The sequence below is a fragment of the Megascapheus bottae genome, chromosome 1 (genome assembly GCF_031878675.1).
Source record: "Megascapheus bottae isolate mThoBot1 chromosome 1, mThoBot2.hap1, whole genome shotgun sequence".
In the NCBI taxonomy this organism is placed as follows: Eukaryota; Metazoa; Chordata; class Mammalia; order Rodentia; family Geomyidae; genus Megascapheus; species Megascapheus bottae.
This window is the reverse complement of record NC_143509.1, coordinates 592,188-613,940: the sequence shown is the minus strand read 5'-3', so window position 1 is coordinate 613,940 and position 21,753 is coordinate 592,188. Positions and strand designations below refer to the sequence as shown.

At 63.5% G+C, this 21,753-nt stretch overlaps 2 protein-coding genes across 2 annotated transcripts; both read left to right on the top strand.

Moving 5' to 3' along the window:
* The first annotated feature begins 101 nt into the window (after positions 1-101).
* Positions 102-8,804, top strand: Cope (coat protein complex I subunit epsilon). The gene is made up of 10 exons (XM_090334782.1): positions 102-524; positions 2,724-2,786; positions 3,147-3,244; positions 3,612-3,764; positions 3,903-3,956; positions 4,538-4,619; positions 5,226-5,381; positions 5,861-5,929; positions 6,209-6,283; positions 8,699-8,804. The coding sequence occupies exons 1-10, from the start codon at positions 399-401 to the stop codon at positions 8,744-8,746; spliced, it is 924 nt and encodes a 307-aa protein (XP_090190908.1). The 5' UTR covers positions 102-398; the 3' UTR covers positions 8,747-8,804.
* A 1,253-nt stretch (positions 8,805-10,057) lies between these two features.
* On the top strand, positions 10,058-21,748 carry Cers1 (ceramide synthase 1). The gene is made up of 7 exons (XM_090351488.1): positions 10,058-10,315; positions 11,586-11,745; positions 14,778-14,958; positions 16,583-16,744; positions 17,876-18,023; positions 18,186-18,286; positions 21,366-21,748. Exons 1-7 carry the CDS (start codon positions 10,058-10,060, stop codon positions 21,406-21,408), a joined length of 1,053 nt encoding a protein of 350 aa, XP_090207614.1. The 3' UTR covers positions 21,409-21,748.
* Positions 21,749-21,753: the final 5 nt, after the last annotated feature.

Below are 21,753 nucleotides of genomic sequence, written 5' to 3'. Positions count from 1 at the left end.
CTCTGCTGTTTATTGGACCGGCTCCTCATGTGGTACCACCCTCTCCAGCTCAGTTAGCCAATCGCAGCCCCGAGCGCCTCCTTACGTTTTTTTCTCCTCCCCCCCACGTGCTCACAGGATCGAACAAACTACAATTCCCAGCAGGCCTTGAGAGACCTGGAGAAAACGATCTTTCAGCAGTTGTACGAAAGAACTACCATTCGGCAGAGCAGTTTGATCTCGCTCATCCCTCCCAATCCGAGAGCGCTCTTGCATGGCCCGCCCACATCATCCCGTTTCGTAGTTCCCATTGGCTCACTCCCATAAACTACATTTCCCAGGGGGCGCCGCGGCAGGGTCCTGCTTCCGCCTTACGTGTCACTCCGGAAGGAAGAAGAGAGCGTCCTCTTCGGAGCGCCATGGCTCCTCCGGCTCCGGGCCCGGCCTCCGGCGGCTCGGGAGAAGTGGACGAGCTCTTCGACGTGAAGAACGCCTTCTACATCGGCAGCTACCAGCAGTGCATCAACGAGGCGCAGCGCGTGAAGGTGGGCGCGAGCGCGGGCGCTCCTGGGCCTTCTCCTCCCCGTCCCCGCCAACCCCGGCTCACCCGGGCGCCCCTAGGGCGCCCCAGAAGGCGGAAGGGAGGCGTTGGCGCCCTGCACCCAACTCTCTCTTTGTGTCGGTCCTGGGATTTGAACTCCGGGCCTGGGCGCTGGCCCTGAGCTTTGAAAGAGCTCAAGGGTGGGGCCGGGAGTGTGGCCGAGTGGTGGAGAGCTCGCCTAGCATGCACGACGACCCGGGTACCACGTACATAGGAAAAAAGCCAGAAGCGTGCTGAGGCTCAAGTGGTAGAGCTCTGGCCTTGAGAAAACCCAAGGACAGTGCTCAGGCCCTGAGCTCAAGCCCAGGACTGGAAAAAAAAAAAAAAAGCTCAAGGCTGGCGCTCTGCCACTTGAACCAGGGCTCCACTACAGGCTTTTAGAGATAAGAGGCTCAGGGACTTTTAATCTGTGCCTCGAGATCTCAGCCTCCTGAGCAGGCTAGGGTTTCAGGCGTGCAACACCGGACTGGCTTACATAGGTGAGGCCTTCGGTTCAATCCCCAGTACCACAAAAAGAGAAAAGAAAAGAAGACCGCCTCACGCCACTAACTTCTTGCCCAAGCTGTCCTTGGACAGACATCCCCCCATCTCTGCCCCCCACTTAGCTAGGATGTGAGCTGCCAGTGCCCAGTTCCTTTCTCTCTGTCTCAGTCAGTCTGTCTGAATACCTTCCTCTCTCTCCCCCCTCAGAACTTCAAGTTGACTAGTCAGGTACTCTATTATCTCTTCACCTCACATACAACAGCCCTTTTTGCTTTAGTTATTTTCCAGATACCGCCTTGTGCTTTCCGCTGTGGTCAGCCTCTGACTGCCATTCCCCAGCTCTCCTCCAGGGTAGCTGGGCTGATATATGTCAGCCATCTCACCCTGCTTATTCACGGAGATGGAGTTTTGGGATCCTTTTACCCTATCTGACCTTGGGCGGTGTGACTCCTTCCGTGTTCACCTTCTGAGTAACCGGGATTACTGGTGTGAGCCACCATGCCCTCCCTCCATGGGCAGAACACAAGAGTCCCTTTGTCCATTCATTTATTTATTGCCAGTACTGGGAACTTGAACTCCAGGCCTGGGCACTGTCCTTGAGCCACAGTGCACCCCTTCTGGCTTTTTTCTGTGTATGTGCTACCAAGGCACTGAACCCAAGGCTTCACGCATGCTAGGCCAACACTCTACCACCAGGCCCCCTTTGTCCTTTACTAATCACAGATTCCCTTGGACATTAAGTGTCCACAAGATGGCAGGCACCACCCAGGGGAGTGGCTGCCTTCCTTCCTGTGCCTAAGCATTCCTCAGGCTGCAGGGTTTTGCCCCTGTGCCTGGTGGAGCCAGAGCCTTACAGGAGCTGAGCAGGTGTTCTGCCCCTGTTGCCCCGTCCAGCTGTGTTGCCCCTGCTTTACCTGCCATTGCTGCCACTCCCGGGGCTGGGGTGTGGAGGGGGTGCTGGACTCTACTCTGGGAAGGCAGCGGGGATGCCCTCTCTGTTTTCCAAAGGGTGGCTGGGGCCAAAGGAGGCCCCCTGTGCCCCTCATGACTGCCCACTGTGTCCTCTCAAAGGCCCCCCCAAAGGCTGGGGGAGTGGCTTCATGGAACAGCACTTGTCAGTCAGGTTGGGATGAGGCTCTGTGGAACAGCTTCCGCCAAGGTTCAAACCCAGCCCTGCCAAGAAAGCCAAAACGTAATCAACTCGAAGCTGGCATCAGCGGCTCACACCTGTCGACCTAGCAGCTCAGGAGGCTGAGATCTGAGGATCACAGTTCCAAGCTGGCTTGGACAGGAAAGTCTGTGAGACTCTTATCTTCAGTTAACCGTCAGAACACCGGAAGTGGTGCTGTGGCTCGAGGTGGTAGAGCATTGTTTTTGAGCCCAAAGAGGCTCAGGGACAGTCTCCAGTTCAAGCCCCAGGACTAGCAAAAAAAAAAAACCCCAAACAGACATGAATGCTGGCACAGTGGCGCTCTGGGATCCTCCAGTGACATGCCCACAGGGCTGCCAAAGGACAGCCTGTCTTGGCAGTTATAAGACAGCGAGTTAGGAGCGGCTGCCAGGGTTCCAGAGGGCTGAGGGTCCCTGAGCTGTCCCCAGGTGTCCAGGGCGGGCTGCTCTGGTGTCCCCTGCTATCACTGACCTTCCCACGTTCCCACAGCTGTCAAACCCAGAGAAGGAGGTGGAGAGGGATGTCTTCCTGTACCGAGCATACCTCGCCCAGGTGGGTGTGGGCACGGGGTGGGTGGGGCCTGGGCAGGGGCAGTGGACTGGCAGTGACCTGACAGACAGGAGGATGGCAGTGCGGGGACAGGAGCCAGCAGGCCTACGTGACGGGCCAGCCCGGACCTGGTGGCCATAGGGCCGCCCAATTCCTGGACATCCCGCCACAGGGCCTGCATCACCTGTTTCACAGAAGCCCCAGCCCAGGTCTCCATGCCCACTCTGGACGGACAGAAGGAGGCTGTGCTGACCAGAGGAGGTGTCCTGCAAGGACAGTGGGCAGCATGGGGGCCTCCGCTGTGCCCTGGGGGATGGACGGCAGTGGGCTGAGGTCCTGACCAGAGCCCGTCCATTCCCACAGCGGAAGTATGGCGTGGTTCTGGATGAGATCCAGCCCTCCTCGGCCCCCGAGCTCCAGGCCGTGCGTACCTTCGCGGAGTACCTGGCCGGGAGCTGCAGGTGAGTCCCCGCCCCAGACAGGACGCCCCGGCGCCGCCTCCCGGCCTCCATTTCCCCTCCAAACAGCAGAGCGTAGCAATGGGACCTTCCTGAGGGGGTGACGTGTCAGTCCCCCGCCATTCCCCCAGAGCTGCGTGTGGTCCTCTCATGGCCTGCCTGTGTCCCATGTGTCCCAGCGTCACAGGACCTGCAGGCCCCACGTCACTGGCTCCGGGCACCCCATGCCGCCTGAGGCCCGTATCTCAGGGCCTCAGTTTCCCCTTCTGTCCCCACCTGAGGGCAGTGAGAATGGGGCATTGAGGCCTGGGGCTCTGCCACGGGCGACCTTTGAGGTTCGCAGCCCTGCCCCGACCACCGTGTTTCACAGGGACGCCATTGTGGTAGAGCTGGACCGGGAGATGAGCAGAAGCGTGGACGTGAGCAACACCACCTTCCTGCTCATGGCGGCCGCCGTCTACTTCCACGAGCAGAACCCCGACGCCGCGCTGCGCGCCCTGCACCAGGGTGACAGCCTGGAGTGGTGAGCGCCAAGCCCGGGACCCGCCTGTGCCGGGGCAGCGCTGCCCTCCAGGGAGCGGGGGAGGGGATTGGGACATTCTGGAGGGCAGCAGTGTGGAGGGGGCCTGGTTAGGGCTCATGGCGCCTGCCCTTCCCGCAGCATGGCCATGACGGTGCAGATCCTCCTGAAGCTGGACCGCCTGGACCTGGCACGGTGAGTCCCCGCCGGCCTTGCAGCCCTGGGCCTCGGTGTCCCTGTGGGGCCAACAGTGAGGGAGGTGGCTTGGGGCATCCACGACAGCAGACCACGCCAGCTCCCGTCAGGCCATGACCTGAGAATGGGCATGGGGAGCTGGGGTGAGTGCTTGTCCACGTGAACCAGCCAAGAACCCCAAAAGCCCTGAAAAGCTGAGCCGGTGGCGCCTGCCTGGAATCCCAGCGACTCGGCAGGCTGAGATTGGAGGGTCACGGTTCATGGCCAGCCTCGGCAGGAAACTGTGAGACCCTCATCTCTGATGAACCACCTGAAAACGGGAACTAGACTGTGGCTCAAAGTAGCAGAGTGTCAGCCTTGAGTGACAAAGCTCAGGGACAGCACCCAAGCCCCGAGTTCAAACCCCGGGACTACCACCACCAACAAAAAGTTCAGCCATGTTGCTCCCCACCAATGTGCCCTGGCTTTCCTGGGCCCCACCCGGCCCCGCAGGCTGGTTTGGGCCAGCCAGGCCTGCACAGAGACCAGGGGCTCGGGAGCACCCGGAGCTGGCCACTCAGCACCCTCCGTGTCCTCTGCAGGAAGGAGCTGAAAAAAATGCAGGACCAGGACGAAGATGCCACGCTGACCCAGCTGGCAACTGCCTGGGTCAACCTGGCTGTGGTGAGGCCCTGGGGGTCCATGACTGCATGGCATCACCTCCTGCTCACTGCCCGGCCTGCACCCCTCCCCTCCATGCACCCCAGCTCTGCCTCCCAGCTTCCCGGGCTTGTTCCTTCCCCTCCCCACACAGTTCTAGCCCTCCCCCCCCCAACTTGCTGCCACCCTGAACTGCTCTTTTGTCCCTGCTTTGAAAATGTGCTGCCAGTCTCTGGTACCATGGTCACCGTGGTGTGGGCTGGAGGGCATCTCCAGCCTGGGTGGGGTGGCCCCGCCTGGGCCCATGGTCCTGGGGCAGAGTCTTTGTCTCTTGGCTGGATTATTCCATGACTCCGGCTGGCCTCCACCTCCTGAGTTCAGCGCGACCTCTGAGTGGCTGGACACTCTCCTTCTCCACCTCTTCTCTGGTGTCACCATGTCACCTGCTAGCCTGCCACTTGCCAGTGGGTCCTGCCACCCTGAGGCCAGGCCTGGCCCAGGCCCTCTGCCTGTGGCCTTGCCAAGCTGCCTGGGGCCCTGTGGGGTGGGGTCCCAGTGTTCCAGTGCGGGGTAGCCCCTGGCTCCTGGCGAGTGTGGCCTTGGCTGGGCTGACATTGCGGTGTCCCGCAGGGAGGTGACAAGCTGCAGGACGCCTACTACATCTTCCAGGAGCTGGCGGACAAGTGCTCACCCACGGTGCTGCTGCTCAACGGGCAGGCTGCCTGCCACATGGCGCAGGGCCGCTGGGAGGCCGCGGAGGCCGTCCTGCAGGAAGCCCTGGACAAGGTGGGGCCTGGCCCTGGGGCCCCAGGCCTCTGCAGAGGCACCTGCCAGGGGGTCAGCTGTCCTTTGGCATCGCTCTGCCATGCGCTCTGAGTCATGCTTTCAGCTCTTTTTTGCACAGATTCTCCCCAAGGCAGGCCTGACCTTGTTACTGGAGATACGGTGCACACCACGGCACTGGCCATGGGTGCAGACGGGGTCCCGTGAGCTCCTCGTTTGCCATAAAAAGTGTGGCGCCAGCGCTCACACCTACAATCCCAGCTACTCGGGAGACTGAGAAGTGAGGGTCAGTGAAGGCAGGCAGGCAGGAAAGTCTGTGATCCTGCAATGAACCAAAGAACAATGGCACAGAAAGGGGGACATAGATGCTGCTGCTGGGCTGGAGTGGGCAGGTGGGGGGGTGAGCAGGGGAGGCGGGGAAGGGGACAGCGGCAGCTTGGCCCCCACCACCTTGCTGACCTCAGCCTGTCTGGCCCGTGCAGGACAGCAGCCACCCAGAGACTCTGGTGAACCTCGTGGTCCTGTCACAGCATGTGGGCAAGGCCCCGGAGGTGAGGCCCCCGGAGGTGCTGGGGGACCCCTGTCATCTGGTGGTCCTTGACCCCACCCCGAGGCAGGGGAAGGGGCGGGGGGGGCGCCCCCTTACCAGGGCCCTTCCAGGGCGCGGGTTCCAGGCTGGGTTCCTGCAGCCCTGCTCTCACTCCCCAGCCCCTCTCCTGTACCCAGCGCCTGTCACTGTGTGCCAGGCTGTGTGCCCGTGGGGCTCCATGTCCTTGGTGCCTGCCCTGGGGGGCCTTGGGGGTCCTGAGCTTAGCTTATCCGCCCCTCAGGTGACGAACCGCTACCTGTCCCAGCTGAAGGACGGGCACCGGAGCCACCCCTTCATCAAGGAGTACCAGATCAAGGTGTGCTGCCCAGCCCTCGCCCAGCCAGGCGTGCCATCCCCCACTCACCACCCTGCCCCTCACTCACCCCACCAGACTCACCAACCAACCCATCCCCCTCGCTCCACCACTCACCAACCAACCCATCCCTCTCACTCACCAACCAACCCATCCCCCTCACTCACCCCACCACTCACCAACCAACCCATCCCCCTTACTCACCCCCACCACTCACCAACCAACCCATCCCCCTCACTCACCCCCACCACTCACCAACCAACCCATCCCCCTCACTCACCCCCACCACTCACCAACCAACCCATCCCCCTCACTCACCCCCACCACTCACCAACCAACCCATCCCCCTCACTCATCCCCACCATTCATCAACCAACCCATCCCCCTCACTCACCCCACCACTCACCAACCAACCCATCCCCCTCACTCATCCCCACCATTCATCAACCAACCCATCCCCCTCACTCACCCCACCACTCACCAACCAACCCATCCCCCTCACTTACCCCACCACTCACCAACCAACCCATCTCCCTCACTCCACCACTCACCAACCAACCCATCCCCCTTACTCACCCCCACCACTCACCAACCAACCCATCCCCCTCACACCCCCACCACTCACCAACCAACCCATCCCCCTCACTCATCCCCACCATTCATCAACCAACCCATCCCCCTCACTCACCCCACCACTCACCAACCAACCCATCCCCCTCACTTACCCCACCACTCACCAACCAACCCATCTCCCTCACTCCACCACTCACCAACCAACCCATCCCCCTTACTCACCCCCACCACTCACCAACCAACCCATCCCCCTTACTCACCCCCACCACTCACCAACCAACCCATCCCCCTCACTCACCCCCACCACTCACCAACCAACCCATCCCCCTCACTCATCCCCACCATTCATCAACCAACCCATCCCCTCACTCACCCCCACCACTCACCAACCAACCCATCCCCCTCACTCCACCACTCACCAACCAACCCATCCCCCTCACTCACCCCACCACTCACCAACCAACCCATCCCCCTCACTCACCCCACCACTCACCAACCAACCCATCCCCCTCACTCCACCACTAACCAACCAACCCATCCCCCTCACTCCACCACTCACCAACCAACCCATCCCCCTCACTCCACCACTCACCAACCAACCCATCCCCCTCACTCACCCCACCACTCACCAACCAACCCATCCCCCTCACTCACCCCCACCACTCACCAACCAACCCATCCCCCTCACTCACCCCCACCACTCACCAACCAACCCATCCCCCTCACTCACCCCACCACTCACCAACCAACCCATCCCCCTCACTCACCCCCACCACTCACCAACCAACCCATCCCCCTCACTCACCCCCACCACTCACCAACCAACCCATCCCCCTCACTCATCCCCACCATTCATCAACCAACCCATCCCCCTCACTCACCCCACCACTCACCAACCAACCCATCCCCCTCACTCACCCCCACCACTCACCAACCAACCCATCCCCTCACTCACCCCACCACTCACCAACCAACCCATCCCCCTTACTCACCCCCACCACTCACCAACCAACCCATCCCATCACTCACCCCACCACTCACCAACCAACCCATCCCCCTCACTCACCCCCACCACTCACCAACCAACCCATCCCCCTCACTCCACCACTCACCAACCAACCCATCCCCCTCACTCACCCCCACCACTCACCAACCAACCCATCCCCCTCACTCCACCACTCACCAACCAACCCATCCCCCTTACTCACCCCCACCACTCACCAACCAACCCATCCCCCTCACTCCACCACTCACCAACCAACCCATCCCCTCACTCACCCCACCACTCACCAACCAACCCATCCCCCTCACTCACCCCCACCACTCACCAACCAACCCATCCCCCTCACTCCACCACTCACCAACCAACCCATCCCCCTTACTCACCCCACCACTCACCAACCAACCCATCCCCCTCACTCCACCACTCACCAACCAACCCATCCCCTCACTCACCCCACCACTCACCAACCAACCCATCCCCCTCACTCACCCCCACCACTCACCAACCAACCCATCCCCCTCACTCCACCACTCACCAACCAACCCATCCCCCTTACTCACCCCCACCACTCACCAACCAACCCATCCCCTCACTTACCCCACCACTCACCAACCAACCCATCCCCCTCACTCTTTCACCCCCGTCACTGGACTCACCACCCCCACTAGCCCTGCCCCTGCCAGCCTCACCATCCCTATCTCTCAACCCCCCACAACTCACCGTCCCTCACACTAACCCACCCCACTTGGCTGTCCTCATTCCCCCACTCACCCTCCTCCCCAGACTCTCGGCCCCCCATCCCTCCTCCTGGCTGGGCTCACTGCCCCCCTCTTGTGCTGCAGGAGAACGACTTTGACCGGCTGGCACTGCAGTACACCCCCAGTGCCTGAGTGCCCACCGGGGCCCACCTTCCTCCACACCACCAATAAACATCTTGGTTCTGCGTGCCCTCTGGCGATCACTGATCAGGGCGGGGCCCACTGCCCAGGCTCTGCCAGAGCTCCGTGCCCACTTGGTGGAATCCCACACTGGGCAAGGGCCTCCATGGCCTAGCCGCTCTTCCCAGCACCCCACCCCTTGCCTGGGCCTGGTCCCTGCTGGTGTCCCTCTTAGCTGGTGACTGAGGCCTGCCACGGGGAGGAGGAGGCAGGGTGGGAGGACCAGCAACTGTGCAAGGGGCCTGAGGCCACAGAGATGGAAGGTTCAGGGCACTGGCCATAGCCCTGCCTGCTGTGACTCTCCAGGGGGTCTGATAAGACACTTGGCTCTGCTCTCACTTGTCCCAGGGTCCTCCCCAAAATGCAGCCCAGCTCCCAGGGAGCCGGGCCAGGGCCCAGAGTCAGCATGTCATCCTCAGAAAGATCTGGGACCCCTCCTCAGGACTCTGCCCTGCCTGCCACTGGCCTCCACAACCAGGAAGAAACTTAAGGCACAGCTGTTCCATTGCTGATGAGTGTCACAGCAACCAGAGGGAAGGAGGAAGGGAGGCCTCCACCCCGCCCTGCCTCTCCTCCGTGCCTGAGTGAACCAGGCCAGGGCTGCACACAGGCACACTCACACCCATGCACACTGGAAGGGTCGAGAATCCTGCCCACACCAGCAGCTCCCTCAAGATAGGGGGTCCAGTTGAGGTGCAGATGGGGGTCAAGGAGGGCACACTGGAGGAGGGGAGGGTGAAGAGCCCCAGATAGCCTGACCTACTGGAGGGGCCAGGGCCGAGACCTAAGCTTGGGAACTTCAGCTGTGGGGTGGATGGGCGGGGCGGCGACGCCCGTGGCCCCCCTCTCCTCGGGCGCCTGAAAACCAAGGTGGGCTCTCCGGTGCCCTTTCCTGCAGTAGTGCTGACCTGGGGCCGGGCTAGGCCAGGCCCCAGCACGCAGGGGAGCCTCGCACCCGGGACAGCCAGCGGCCCGGCCTGGGTGAGGCATGGCGGGGCCCAGGCAAGAGCTGTTCACGCGTGTCCCTCGGCCACGCCCCGCGGGGCGGAGCCTGCACAGGCCACACCCCCGCGGGTCCGGCAAGAGGGATTCACGCTTCCCCGGCCACGCCCCGCAGGGCGGAGCCGGCACAGGCCACGCCCCCGCGGCCAGGCAAGAGGGGTTCACGCTTCCCCTGGCCACGCCCCCAGGACCGGCCGCGGCGCGTGACGCGGGCGCGCGACTGGGCTGCGGGACCGCGGAGGAGCGGGGCGGAGCGGGCGCATGGCGGCGGCGGCGGCGGCGGGGGTCGCGGCGGGGCCGGCGGGGCCCGAGCCCATGCCGAGCTACGCGCAGCTGGTGCAGCGCGGCTGGGGCAGCGCACTGGCGGCGGCGCGGGGCTGCGCGGACGGCGGCTGGGGCCTGGCGCGCCGCGGCCTGGCGGAGCACGCGCACCTGGCGCCGCCCGAGCTGCTGCTGCTGGCGCTCGGCGCGCTCGGCTGGACAGCGCTGCGCGCCGCGGCCACCGCGCGCCTCTTTCGGGTCAGTGCGGCCTCCGGGGCCGGGGTCGTGCGGGGAGGGAGCGGCGGACGCGGGGCCGGGCCGCACGGCTCGGGGTTAGCGGCGCGCCGCGGATCTGCGGATGCAGGTCGGGGCTCGCGCCCGGGGCCGCGGGAGCCGGGTGACCCCGGCGGTGACATTGGCGCGCCCTGCCTGGGGAGGGGTCCTCCCGGCAGGTGCCGCGCCCGAAGCGCCCCGAGCACAGGCTGGGGCGGTGGGGTGCGGGCCGGGGCCCCCCGTCAACAAAGGACCTTTCTGCGCCCGCCAAGGAGAGGCCGGGCCCGGCGGGGCGGCACGGGGTGTTGTTCGCCGCCGCCACTGCGCCCACCCTCGTCCTTGCGTCGCGGGGCGGGGGCACCCAACGCGCGCCTTCGCCGGGATGGCCGGGGTCGCTCGGGTCCGCACCGCAGGCGGCCGAGCCCCCTCCCGGGCCCCGCGGACCCGGGAGGCGCAGCCGAGGGGCCTGCACCGCGTCCCGGGTTCCCCGCCGGGCGCACGCGCGCGCCCTGCCCCGCCCTTCCACGGAGGGGGCGAAGCGGCCCCCCCTTCTCCCGAACTCGTCCTGGCAGAAGCCTGGTTGCCAGGGGTTACTGGGCGGGTGCCGCCTGTCTCCATGGCAACCGCGGGAGCCCGGCTGCTCGGCGGCCCCGGCCGATGCCCCGCCCACCCTCCTGACTGACAGCTGTCGTCCGGGGCCTGGTCGGTCGTGGGTCTTGAACTCGGGGCCTGGGCGCCGTCCCTGAGCTCTTCAGCCAAGGCCACAGCCCCGCTTCAGGGTTTCTGGTGGTTAATTGGAGATTCCCAGGGCTGGCTTTGAACCTCGATTCTCAAATCTCAGCCTCCTGAGCACCTAGGATCACAGGCGGGAGACCCCCAAGTTCACCCGTCTCCCCTCCTGCCCCCGCAGGGCACCCCGTGGAGTCTAGCCTCCACTGCCCCCTCCAATTTCCCCTCACAGGTTACAGTCAACCTCTTCCTCCTCTTCCACCACCCCTGCAACCTCAGAGCCCCTGGTCCCCAGACTGAAGCTTCCCCTCCCGGGCCCAGTGTCTCCTCCGCCCTTCCCAGGGCAGCTGGACAGCTGGGAGCTAAGTTTAGCTCTTGGCTGCCATACTTGGGGTCCGGTTACCCCAGGTGGGTCTGGGGGGGCCTCTCCATGCTGCCTTGCCTAGCCAGTCCCTGCCCCAGCTTCTCCACCCCAGAAGAGGGGTGCCTGCTCCCGGGCACTGACCGTTTCCTGCCTCTCTTGCAGCCCCTGGCCAAGCGATGCCGTCTCCAGCCCAGAGATGCTGCCAAGTTGCCCGAGAGCGCCTGGAAGTTCCTGTTCTACTTGGGCTGCTGGAGCTACAGTGCCTACCTGCTCTTCGGCACTGACTATCCCTTCTTCCATGACCCACCGTCCACCTTCTATGGTAGGAGACCTACCGGCTGGGGAGGGGGCAGAGGGCGATGCAGAAGGCCCTGGGAGCTGGGCTCTGAGCAGACAGACGGGATGTCTTCCATGACCTGGGGGGCAGAAGAAGAGGCTTCAGGCCGTATTGAGCATCAGGGGAGGTTTCCTGGGGCTGTGAGCCAAGATGAGTGTCCAGCGGAGGCCCAGGGTCCCCGGGGGTCACCTAAGAACTAGAGAGGCGCTGGGAACATGGCCTCGCGGTAGAGTGCTCGCCTAGCGTGCTCGAAGACCAGGGTTCAAGTCCTCAGTACCACATGCATAAAAAAAGCCAAAAGTAGTGTTGTCGCTCAAGTGGTAGAGCTCTAGCCTTGAGGAAACCCAAGGACAGTGCTCAGGCCCTGAGTTCAAGGCCCCAGGACTGGCAAAAAAATCCTACCACCACCACCAGCAACAACAACTATAGCATGTGCTTCCCGGCTGATGTAGGCGGGCTGGACTGTGGGTGTGTGGCCTTTGCTAGCCACTGTGTGTCGGCCAGTCTGGTGGGGACGCTAGGGAGAGAGAAAAGGCCGACTCAGTGAGTGGGTGTGCCCGAGGCTGGAATCGGGGTGGGTGTTGATGCCGCCCGTGTCCTGCCCTGGCGGCCCCCCCCCCCCCCCCGGGCCCCTCCTGGCCCAGAGGCAGATGGCGCTTCCTGCTGGATGACAGCCGTGCCAGCAGTGTCCCCAGGGCCCCAAGCTGCCAGCAGGCCGTGCAAATCACGTTTTCTGGAACCCAGGACGGGTGGCATAGGTTGGCTTGGCTTTGTGTGGGCTGCCCTGGGTGGCCCTCAGATTTTGAGATGTGGAGTTGTACAGTTGAGTTTGAATGCCTAGTGTCCTCCCCAGCTCCCCTCCCCGCCTGTTGGCTGGGCCAGGAGCAGAGCCCCAGGACCTGGCAGGACCTGGACCTGGCTGTGCCCAGGCCTGAGCACTGATTGCATAACCCAGGATTTGGGTCCCTGAGGAGAGGAGGAGGGGGGAGGGGTGTTGTGTGCCAGGAGGGTGGGGGAGGGGTGGGGAGGCTCCAGGACTGCTGGATGGTCTGGGCAGGACTGTGGACTGGGTCCCGACTTCTAGGTCCTTGATACTTTGTGTGTGTGTGCCAGTCTTGCAGCTTGGTCTCTGGGCCTGGGCGCTGTCCCTGCGCTCCTCAGCTCAAGACTACCGCCCTATTCTTTGAGCCACGGCACCACTTCAGTTTTCTGGTGGTGAACTGGAGATAAGAGTCTCATGGACTTTATCGCCCAAGTTGGCTTTGAACCGCGGTCCTCAGATTGCCTGAGTAGCTGGGATGCGGGCCATGGGCCACCGCTGGTTTACACTTTTTATTGTGGTAAAAAAAAACCTGATACCATGTGGACTGGGGAATGTGACTGGAGTAGAAGCTCAGGGACAGCACCCAACCCAAGTTCCAGCAAAAAGACCCCACAGCAATCCCCAAGGAGCCGCAGAGCTCTTTCTCTCTGGGGTGCAGGGTTCAGCTGCACCCCAGGTCTTCATCACTGACAAGAGGCAGAATAGGAGTTCGGGGTGTGTGGAGTTTCAGCTTTGCCACATGAGCAGGTGTGGAGGTAGCCAGGGTGATGGTGGCAGGATACCTTGTGCGTGGAACCTGAGTGTGCACAGTACCCCAGAGTGCACAGTACCCCAGAGTGCACGGTACCCCAGGGTGCACGGTACCCCAGGGTGCACGGTACCCCAGAGTGCACGGTACCCCAGGGTGCACGGTACCCCAGGGTGCACGGTACCCCAGGGTGCACGGTACTCCAGGGTGCACGGTACCCCAGAGTGCACGGTACCCCAGGGTGCACGGTACCCCAGGGTGCACGGTACCCCAGAGTGCACGGTACTCCAGGGTGCACGGTACCCCAGGGTGCACGGTACCCCAGGGTGCACGGTACTCCAGAGTGCACGGTACTCCAGGGTGCACGGTACCCCAGGGTGCACGGTACCCCAGAGTGCACGGTACCCCAGAGCGCACGGTACTCCAGGGTGCACGGGGTGCACGGTACCCCAGGGTGCACGGTACCCCAGGGTGCACGGTACCCCAGAGCGCACGGTACTCCTGGGTGCATGGTACCCCAGGGTGCACGGTACTCCTGGGTGCATGGTACCCCAGGGTGCACAATACCCTGGATGAACAGCTTGGCGCCAGCGGGCCCGGGAAATGCAGGGCCCTGAGTCTGAACGCCAGCAGCACAAGGGAAGTAAGCATTTATTTATCAAGTGGTGCGTTATGTGATTTAGGAGATGGGGTCTTGATCTGTGGCCAGGCTGACCTTGAACTCTAGGCTCAGGCAGCCCCTCAGCCTCCAGCAGCTGAAACCACAGCCCTGTGTTCCACACGAATCTCTTCAGCTTCCTGGTGCTGCTGGGGCTTGAACCTGTGGCCTCACACGTCCAGGTAAAACAGCACTCAGAGCAGTGGGGACCCCCTCACGTGTGTGCCCCAAAGGAGAAGCCATCCTCCCGGCCCCCAGAAACCCACTTCCTCAGCCAGGCCCCAAGGCTCACGTCTGCCATCCTAGACTCAGGAGGCCGAGATCTGAGAATCAAAACTCAAAGCCAGCGTGGGCACTAAAGTCCGGGAGACCCTTATCTCCCATTAACCACCCGAACACTGGACGTGGGGCTGTGCCTCAAGGGTAGGGCGGCACCCTTGAGCTGAAGAGCAGGGGCACAGGGCTGCAGTGGAAACTACACCCCCCTTCTCCTGAGAGCTGCAGGAAGGGGGGCGGCAGGAAGGGCCAGGGCCCTGGCTGTGCTGGACTCACCCTCTGTGCCTCCCCCGGGTCTAGTGTCCCAGCAGCGGTACCCCTGTCACCTCCTCCTCCCGTGCCCTCCCCTCTCGTGCGTGGAGCCGTGTCATATCCCACAGTACAGTGGTTTCCTGCAGTGGGGGGGTACGAGCACGGGGAGACCTTTCGCATTTGCTGCCTGACTTAGTAATCATCAGTGCCGGGAGGGCCGCCTGGAGGCCCGGCCCGCCCTAAGGTCCGGCTCCCCGCAGGCTGGACTCCCGGCATGGCGGTGCCCCGGGACATCGGGGCGGCCTACCTGCTGCAGGGAAGTTTCTACGGCCACTCCATCTACGCCACGCTGTGCATGGACGCCTGGCGCAAGGACTCGCTGGTCATGCTGCTGCACCACGTCGTGGCCCTGGTCCTCATCGTCGCCTCCTACGCCTTCCGGTCGGTGCCCGGCCGGCCGATGGGGGGGGTCGGGTAGGAGGGGGTTGGTGCCCACAGGGTCTGAGGAGCAGAGGAGGGGGCCTGAGGTCTGTGTGGGAGGGATGGCAGCCCCTCCCCTCCATGCTCTCCCCTCCTCCCTTCCCCTCCCCTGCATCCCCTCCTCCCCATGCTCTCCCCTCCCTGCCCCTCCCCTGCATCCCCTCCCCTCCATGCTCTCCCCTCCTCCCTTCCCCTCCCCTGCATCCCCTCCCCTCCATGCTCTCCCCTCCCTGCCCCTCCCCTGCATCCCCTCCCCTCCATGCTCTCCCCTCCTCCCTTCCCCTCCCCTGCATCCCCTCCTCCCCATGCTCTCCCCTCCTCCCTTCTCCTCCCCTGCATCCCCTCCTCTCCATGCTCTCCCCTTCTCCCTTCCCCTCCCCTGCAGCCCCTCCCCTCCATGCTCTCCCCTCCTCCCTGCCCCTCCCTGCATCCCCTCCTCTCCATGCTCTCCCCTCCTCCCTTCTCCTCCCCTGCATCCCCTCCTCTCCATGCTCTCCCCTCCCTGCCCCTCCCCTGCATCCCCTCCCCTCCATGCTCTCCCCTCCTCCCTTCCCCTCCCCTGCATCCCCTCCCCTCCATGCTCTCCCCTCCTCCCTTCCCCTCCCCTGCATCCCCTCCCCTCCATGCTCTCCCCTCCTCCCTTCCCCTCCCCTACATCCCCTCCCCTCCATGCTCTCCCCTCCTCCCTTCCCCTCCCCTGCATCCCCTCCCCTCCATGCTCTCCCCTCCTCCCTTCTCCTCCCCTGCATCCCCTCCCCTCCATGCTCTCCCCTCCTCCCTTCTCCTCCCCTGCATCCCCTCCTCTCCATGCTCTCCCCTCCTCCCTTCCCCTCCCCTGCATCCCCTCCCCTCCATGCTCTCCCCTCCTCCCTTCTCCTCCCCTGCATCCCCTCCTCTCCATGCTCTCCCCTCCCTGCCCCTCCCCTGCATCCCCTCCCCTCCATGCTCTCCCCTCCTCCCTTCTCCTCCCCTGCATCCCCTCCTCTCCATGCTCTCCCCTCCTCCCTTCCCCTCCCCTGCATCCCCTCCCCTCCATGCTCTCCCCTCCTCCCTTCCCCTCCCCTACATCCCCTCCCCTCCATGCTCTCCCCTCCTCCCTTCCCCTCCCCTACATCCCCTCCCCTCCATGCTCTCCCCTCCTCCCTTCTCCTCCCCTGCATCCCCTCCCCTCCATGCTCTCCCCTCCTCCCTGCCCCTCCCCTGCAGCCCCTCCTCTCCATGCTCTCCCCTCCTCCCTGCCCCTCCCCTGCATCCCCTCCCCTCCATGCCCTCCCGTCCTCCCTTCCCCTCCCCTGCATCCGCTCCCCTCCATGCTCTCCCCTCCTCCCTTCCCCTCCCCTGCAGCCCCTCCTCTCCATCTTCTCCCCTCCTCCCCTCCCCTCTTCCCTTCTCTTCCTCTCCTCCCTTCCCCTCTTCCTCCCCTCCCAGGGTCGGTCTGGGGTGCAGGGGCCTGCCAGGGTCTGGGGCCTGCCAGGGTCTGGAGCCGGGGTCTGATGGGGCAGCTCTGCAGCTTCCGCCGGCCACGCCCACCGCCGGCCACGCCCCGGTCCGGGCTCTGCCCCTCCAGCCCCATCCTGCCCGCCAGGTACCACAACGTGGGCATCCTCGTGCTCTTCCTGCACGACATCAGCGACGTGCAGCTGGAGTTCACCAAGCTCAACACCTACTTCAAGGCCCGCGATGGCCCCTGCCGCCGGCTGCATGCGCTGCTGGCCAACCTGGGCTGCCTCAGCTTCTGCCTGAGCTGGTGAGGCGGCTGGCGGGGCGGGGCGGAGGCGGGGTGGGGCGGGGCGGGGGCGGGGCCAGGCCAGGGAGGGGTGGACCTGAGTGTGGGCGTGGCCTGCCCTAGTAAAGCAGACATAGCCAATCGGAGGAGACAGGGGCGGGGCGGGGCCGGGGCCAGGCCAGGGAGGATGGGGCCTGAGAGTGGGCGTGGTCAGGCCTAGTAAAGCCGACATAGCCAATCGGAGGAGACAGGGGCGGGGCCAGGTCAGGGAGGGTGGGGCCTGAGAGTGGGCGTGGCCTGGCCTAGTAAAGCCGACATAGCCAATTGGAGGAGACAGGGGCGGGGCCAGGCCAGGGAGGATGGGGCCTGAGAGTGGGCGTGGTCAGGCCTAGTAAAGCCGACATAGCCAATCGGAGGAGACAGGGGCCGGGCAGGCCCTGGCAGGGATGAGGTGGACCTAGCTGGGTGCGCAAGGCCGCCAGCCAACAAGGTGAGGCCTAGTGGGTTGCGGTAGGCTGGCAGGGGAGGAGGCGGGGCCTATCCGGGTGGATGGGGCTGTCAGGGAAGGAGGTGGGGCTGTCAGGGTGGGTGGGGCTGTCAGGGAAGGAGGTGGGGCCTGTCAGGGTGGGTGGGGCTGTCAGGGAAGGAGGTGTGGGGCCTGTCTGGGTGGGTGGGGACTGGCGGGGAAGGAGGTGGGGCCTGTCTGGGTGGGTGGGGCTGTCAGGGAAGGAGGTGGGCCTGTCAGGGTGGGTGGGACTGTCAGGGAAGGAGGTGGGGCCTGTCAGGGTGGGTGGGGCTGTCAGGGAAGGAGGTGGGGCTTGTCAGGGTGGGTGGGGCTGTCAGGGAAGGAGGTGGGGCCTCTCTGGGTGGGTGGGGACTGGCGGGGAAGGTACAGGTAGGGGGATAGGGCTGGAATCATTTATCTGTGCAGCCAGATTGGGAGGAGGCTCAGTAGGGCAGGGAGGAGGGGCACTTTGGCAGGGGGGGTTGGAACTTGGTTCTGGCAGAGCTGGGCAGGGGTGGAGTGGGTCTGAGGTGAGTAAGGCCAAGAAATAGCTCCTGAAGAGAACCATGGGGTGGGGCAGGCCTGGAGGAGGGACCAGAAGGGTGGGACTGAACACTCCCCCCACCCCGCCTGCCCCTCTCCTGCAGGTTCTGGTTCCGCCTCTACTGGTTCCCCCTCAAGGTCCTCTATGCCACCAGCCATTCCAGCCTGGTCTCCGTGCCCGACATCCCCTTCTACTTCTTCTTCAACTCACTCCTGCTGCTGCTCACTGCCATGAATGTCTACTGGTTCCTGGTGAGGCCCCAGATCCTGGTCCCGGCTGGAGCCATGGGGACAGCAGGCACAAGGGGCCTGTGGCAGGGGCATACCACTACAGCAGGGCCTGGGAGGGAGGGGAAGGGGAGGGGAGGGGAAGGAGGAAGGGTATGTCTCACTCCACTCCCTCCCACCCCACAGTACATCATAGCCTTTGCTGCCAAGGTTCTGATGGGACAGATGAATGAGCTGACAGACTTGCGGGAGTACGACCCTGCGGCCCCCAAGCCCAGCAAGGCTGAGTGAGTACAGCAGGCCCCCGCTCTGGCCCCTTTCCTGGGGCCTTGAGGCACACCTGGGAGCCAGAGCTGGCGGCCGGGTGGCGTGGCCCTGGCGTGGAGGGCGTGAGCTGCCGGGCCAGGCCGTGACCCTTTGTCCTGGCTGAGGAGTCCAGTGGGGTCTGTGGGCCCCCTGGTGAACGTGGGTGACAGTATTGTGGTGCTGGGGAACAGGAGGCTGCAGAAGGATCTAGAAGGTACTGGCCAGCCAGCCCCTCTGTGTGGACGGCAGCTGGCTCAGCCGCCCTGACTGCGGCGGAATGGAGGGGAGGGGCAGAGAGGCCATGCGTGTAGATCACAAGTGAGCTGGCCCAGCACCTCACGCCTGCCACCAGTCCTAGCTGCCTGGGCAGCCGAGGCCAGCAGGACAGGGTCGTCGAGGAAGACCCCACCTCAGTGGCTGGAGCAGAGAGGAGCCAGCCAGGCTGGGGCTTCACGTCTGGGGCCTGTGTCCAGGCCTGATTGCAGTTGTCTCTTCAGTGCGAGTCAGGGATTTGAGACAACAGGGATGATTCTTCCAGAGCATTCGGGCAGTTTCCAGAGGGGACAGTGGGGAAGAGTGAGGAGGCAGGAGCGCCATGTTGGCCAGAACTAAAACCAAGAAAGGCTAGGATGCTGTGGATGGATAGACTCACGGTGGACTGACACCCTGGTGTGTCCATCCTGACTCCCCTGAATGCCACACCAGAACACAGGGTGACAAGCCAGCAGCCCCTTCTCCTGGACCATGACTCTCCTGAGTCAGGCTCCCCCTGAACATGACTCTAAGGCAGGCTGGACTTGGCTGGGTCTGAAATAAAGACCACGGGGTCCAAGGGCCGGGCCAGACGTCAGGATATCTCATAACCACCGAGAGCAGGGCTGGGACGTGGCTCAGCACGAATGAAACAGACACAGACCAGAGAGGAAGATGGAGGAAAGAAAACCCTGGCTGGGTTGCAGGAAAGAGGGAAGAATTGTCTCAGGCCCCAGGGGACCAGGTGGTTTAGCATGTGCTGTGGACACAGGCAGATGTGTGCAACATGGACAGGGCTGCAGGACCTGAAGGGTCTCTGAGACATTTCAGGGAATCAAGGAAATATTCTAAAATGTAAAACTTACTTTTGGGGTCGGGAGTTTGGCCTAGTGGTAGAGTGCTTGCCCAGCATGCACAAAGCTCTGGGTTCCAGTCCTCGGTACCAGGTACACAGAAAAAGCTGCAAGTGGTGCTGTGGCTCCCGTAGCAGACAGCTATCCTTGAGCAAAAGCAGCTCGGGGACGGTGCCTAGGCCCTGAGTTCAAGCCCCGGGACTGACGATAAATAAAAAGGTAGAATAAAAGAAGGCAGGTACAGTCAGGAGGCCATGCTGGGAGCCCTGATTTCACACAAGCATGGCACACTCCCGGAGCCCTCTCCAGAGGCATGCTGAGCCGGGGACAGCTGCGTCCGTCTGGGAACTCTGATTCTTCCTGCCTGCTCTGAGGGGGGCTGCAGACTGTCCTTGGTGTGCAGCTCCATCCTTCTCGGGTCTGCCTCTGACTCCCCGCTGCCTCTAGTTCATGGGAACTATTGATCATTGCCCACTGAATGACACCAGCAAAGACTGTCCAGGCCAGGCCGCCTGGAGGAGCCTTCCAGGCAGGTGAGCTTCTGTTCCCACTGAGATCAGCCAGCTTGGAGAAATCGCCAGGGCACCAGGGATCCCTGGAGTCCAGAGACTTACCTCAGCTGCTGAGGTCCACCCAGAGGGACGAGATGGGTTGCTGAAAATGTTCTAGAAGCAACCATCATGAGTCCATCCCCAATCCAGCCTGGCAGAAATTGAGCAAGAGATCAAGAGACACCCTATGGCACTCAGAGGTCAGAAGCTGATGTACCCCCCCACCCGCCGCCCCCACCCTCCCCAGCTATTCAGGAGGCTAAGTTCCAGAGGGTGGATGTCCAGACTCACCGGCTCTAGCCTAGAGATTCAGACAGGACTATAAATGGGACTCAAAGGGTAGACCTTCTGCCCAGCAAATGAGCCTAAACCTTGGAACTACCAAATAAAGGGAGACAGGAGAGAAAAAATTCAGATAACATCAACACGGAAGCATGCTCCTATTCCATCCCCTAGCTCCAGAAATGTAATACACCATCCTCAGAGAGAACCCATCAGATATCACATGAATGAGCTATGAACGAGCACTGTGCCTGGGCGCTGTGGGTCACACTTCTAATCCCAGCCACTCAAGAGGCTGAGAGCTATGGGTGAAGGTTCAGGGTCAGCACAGGCAGGAAGCCTGTTTCCCACCCTCCCCCCCCAGTCCTGGGCTTGAGCTCAGGGCCTGAGCACTGTCCTTGGACTTTCTCAAGGTTAGAGCTCTACCACCTGAGCCTCAGCACCACTTCTAGTTCTTTCTGTGTTTGCAGTACCAAGGAATCCAGCCCAGGGCTTCATGCGGGCTAGGCAGGCACTCGCACTCCACCACTAAGCCCCGCCTGTGGCCCTTACTGTATTTCTAATTGTGTAAAGTGGAGGAATTTTATCCTCAGTCATCAGAGCTCTGAGCCTGGCGCTGCCCCTGACCCGCCATCCTCCGGTCTGAGCGCTGCAGAGCTCTCACCCCTGCGCTGGGATGCAGGCGAGAGCACCATCCGCCCCGTAGCTTGCCCGGGGAAGGCGGGCCCCTCGGCACAGGAAGGAGTGGCTGTGCCTTTTTTTTTTTTTTTTTTCCAGTCCTGGGCTTGAGCTCAGGGCCTGAGCACTGTCCTTGGACTTTCTCAAGGCTAGAGCTCTACCACTTGAGCCTCAGCACCACTTCCGACATTTTTTCTATGTATGTGGTACCGAGGAATCGAACCCGGGTCTTCATGCATGCTAGGCAAGCACTTTAACCACTAGGCCAAACTCTGTGCCTTTAATGAGGAGCCAGTGCTTAATTCGGTGCCTGCCTGGGAATCCAGGCCTCAGTTTCCCTGAGGCGGGGGGTCCTCAGGGCCGGGAAGTGGGGATGCTGCAGCCATGCGTCCTGCGGGGCCTCCCGAGGGCCCCAGCCTGACCTCCCCGCCTCTGACCCCCAGGACACCCCTGAGGAACGGCCTGGTGAAGGACAAGCGCTTCTGAACCCGGCCCCGCCCCGCCCGCGCCGGCCCCGCCCACTCACGACTGACCACGCCCGGCCCCGCCTCCGAAGCCACGCCTCCCGAGAAGCCTGACCCACCACCCAGGGCCTGGCCCCGCCCCGGACTGAAGCCACGCCTCCCAGGGAAGCTTGGCCACGCCCCGCAGGCTCGGCGGCGCCCGCGGAGGAAGCCACGCCTCCGCCGGGGTCGACGAGTCGCGGGATCCTGGCCGCAGCGAGCTTTCGACGGCCCTTCCGGGCCCTCCGCCCCTCGGCGCGTGGACCCGCCCAGCCTCGGCCCCGCCCCGGCCCGCCGGTCCGGGCCGCGAAGGCCCTGCCCACACTGG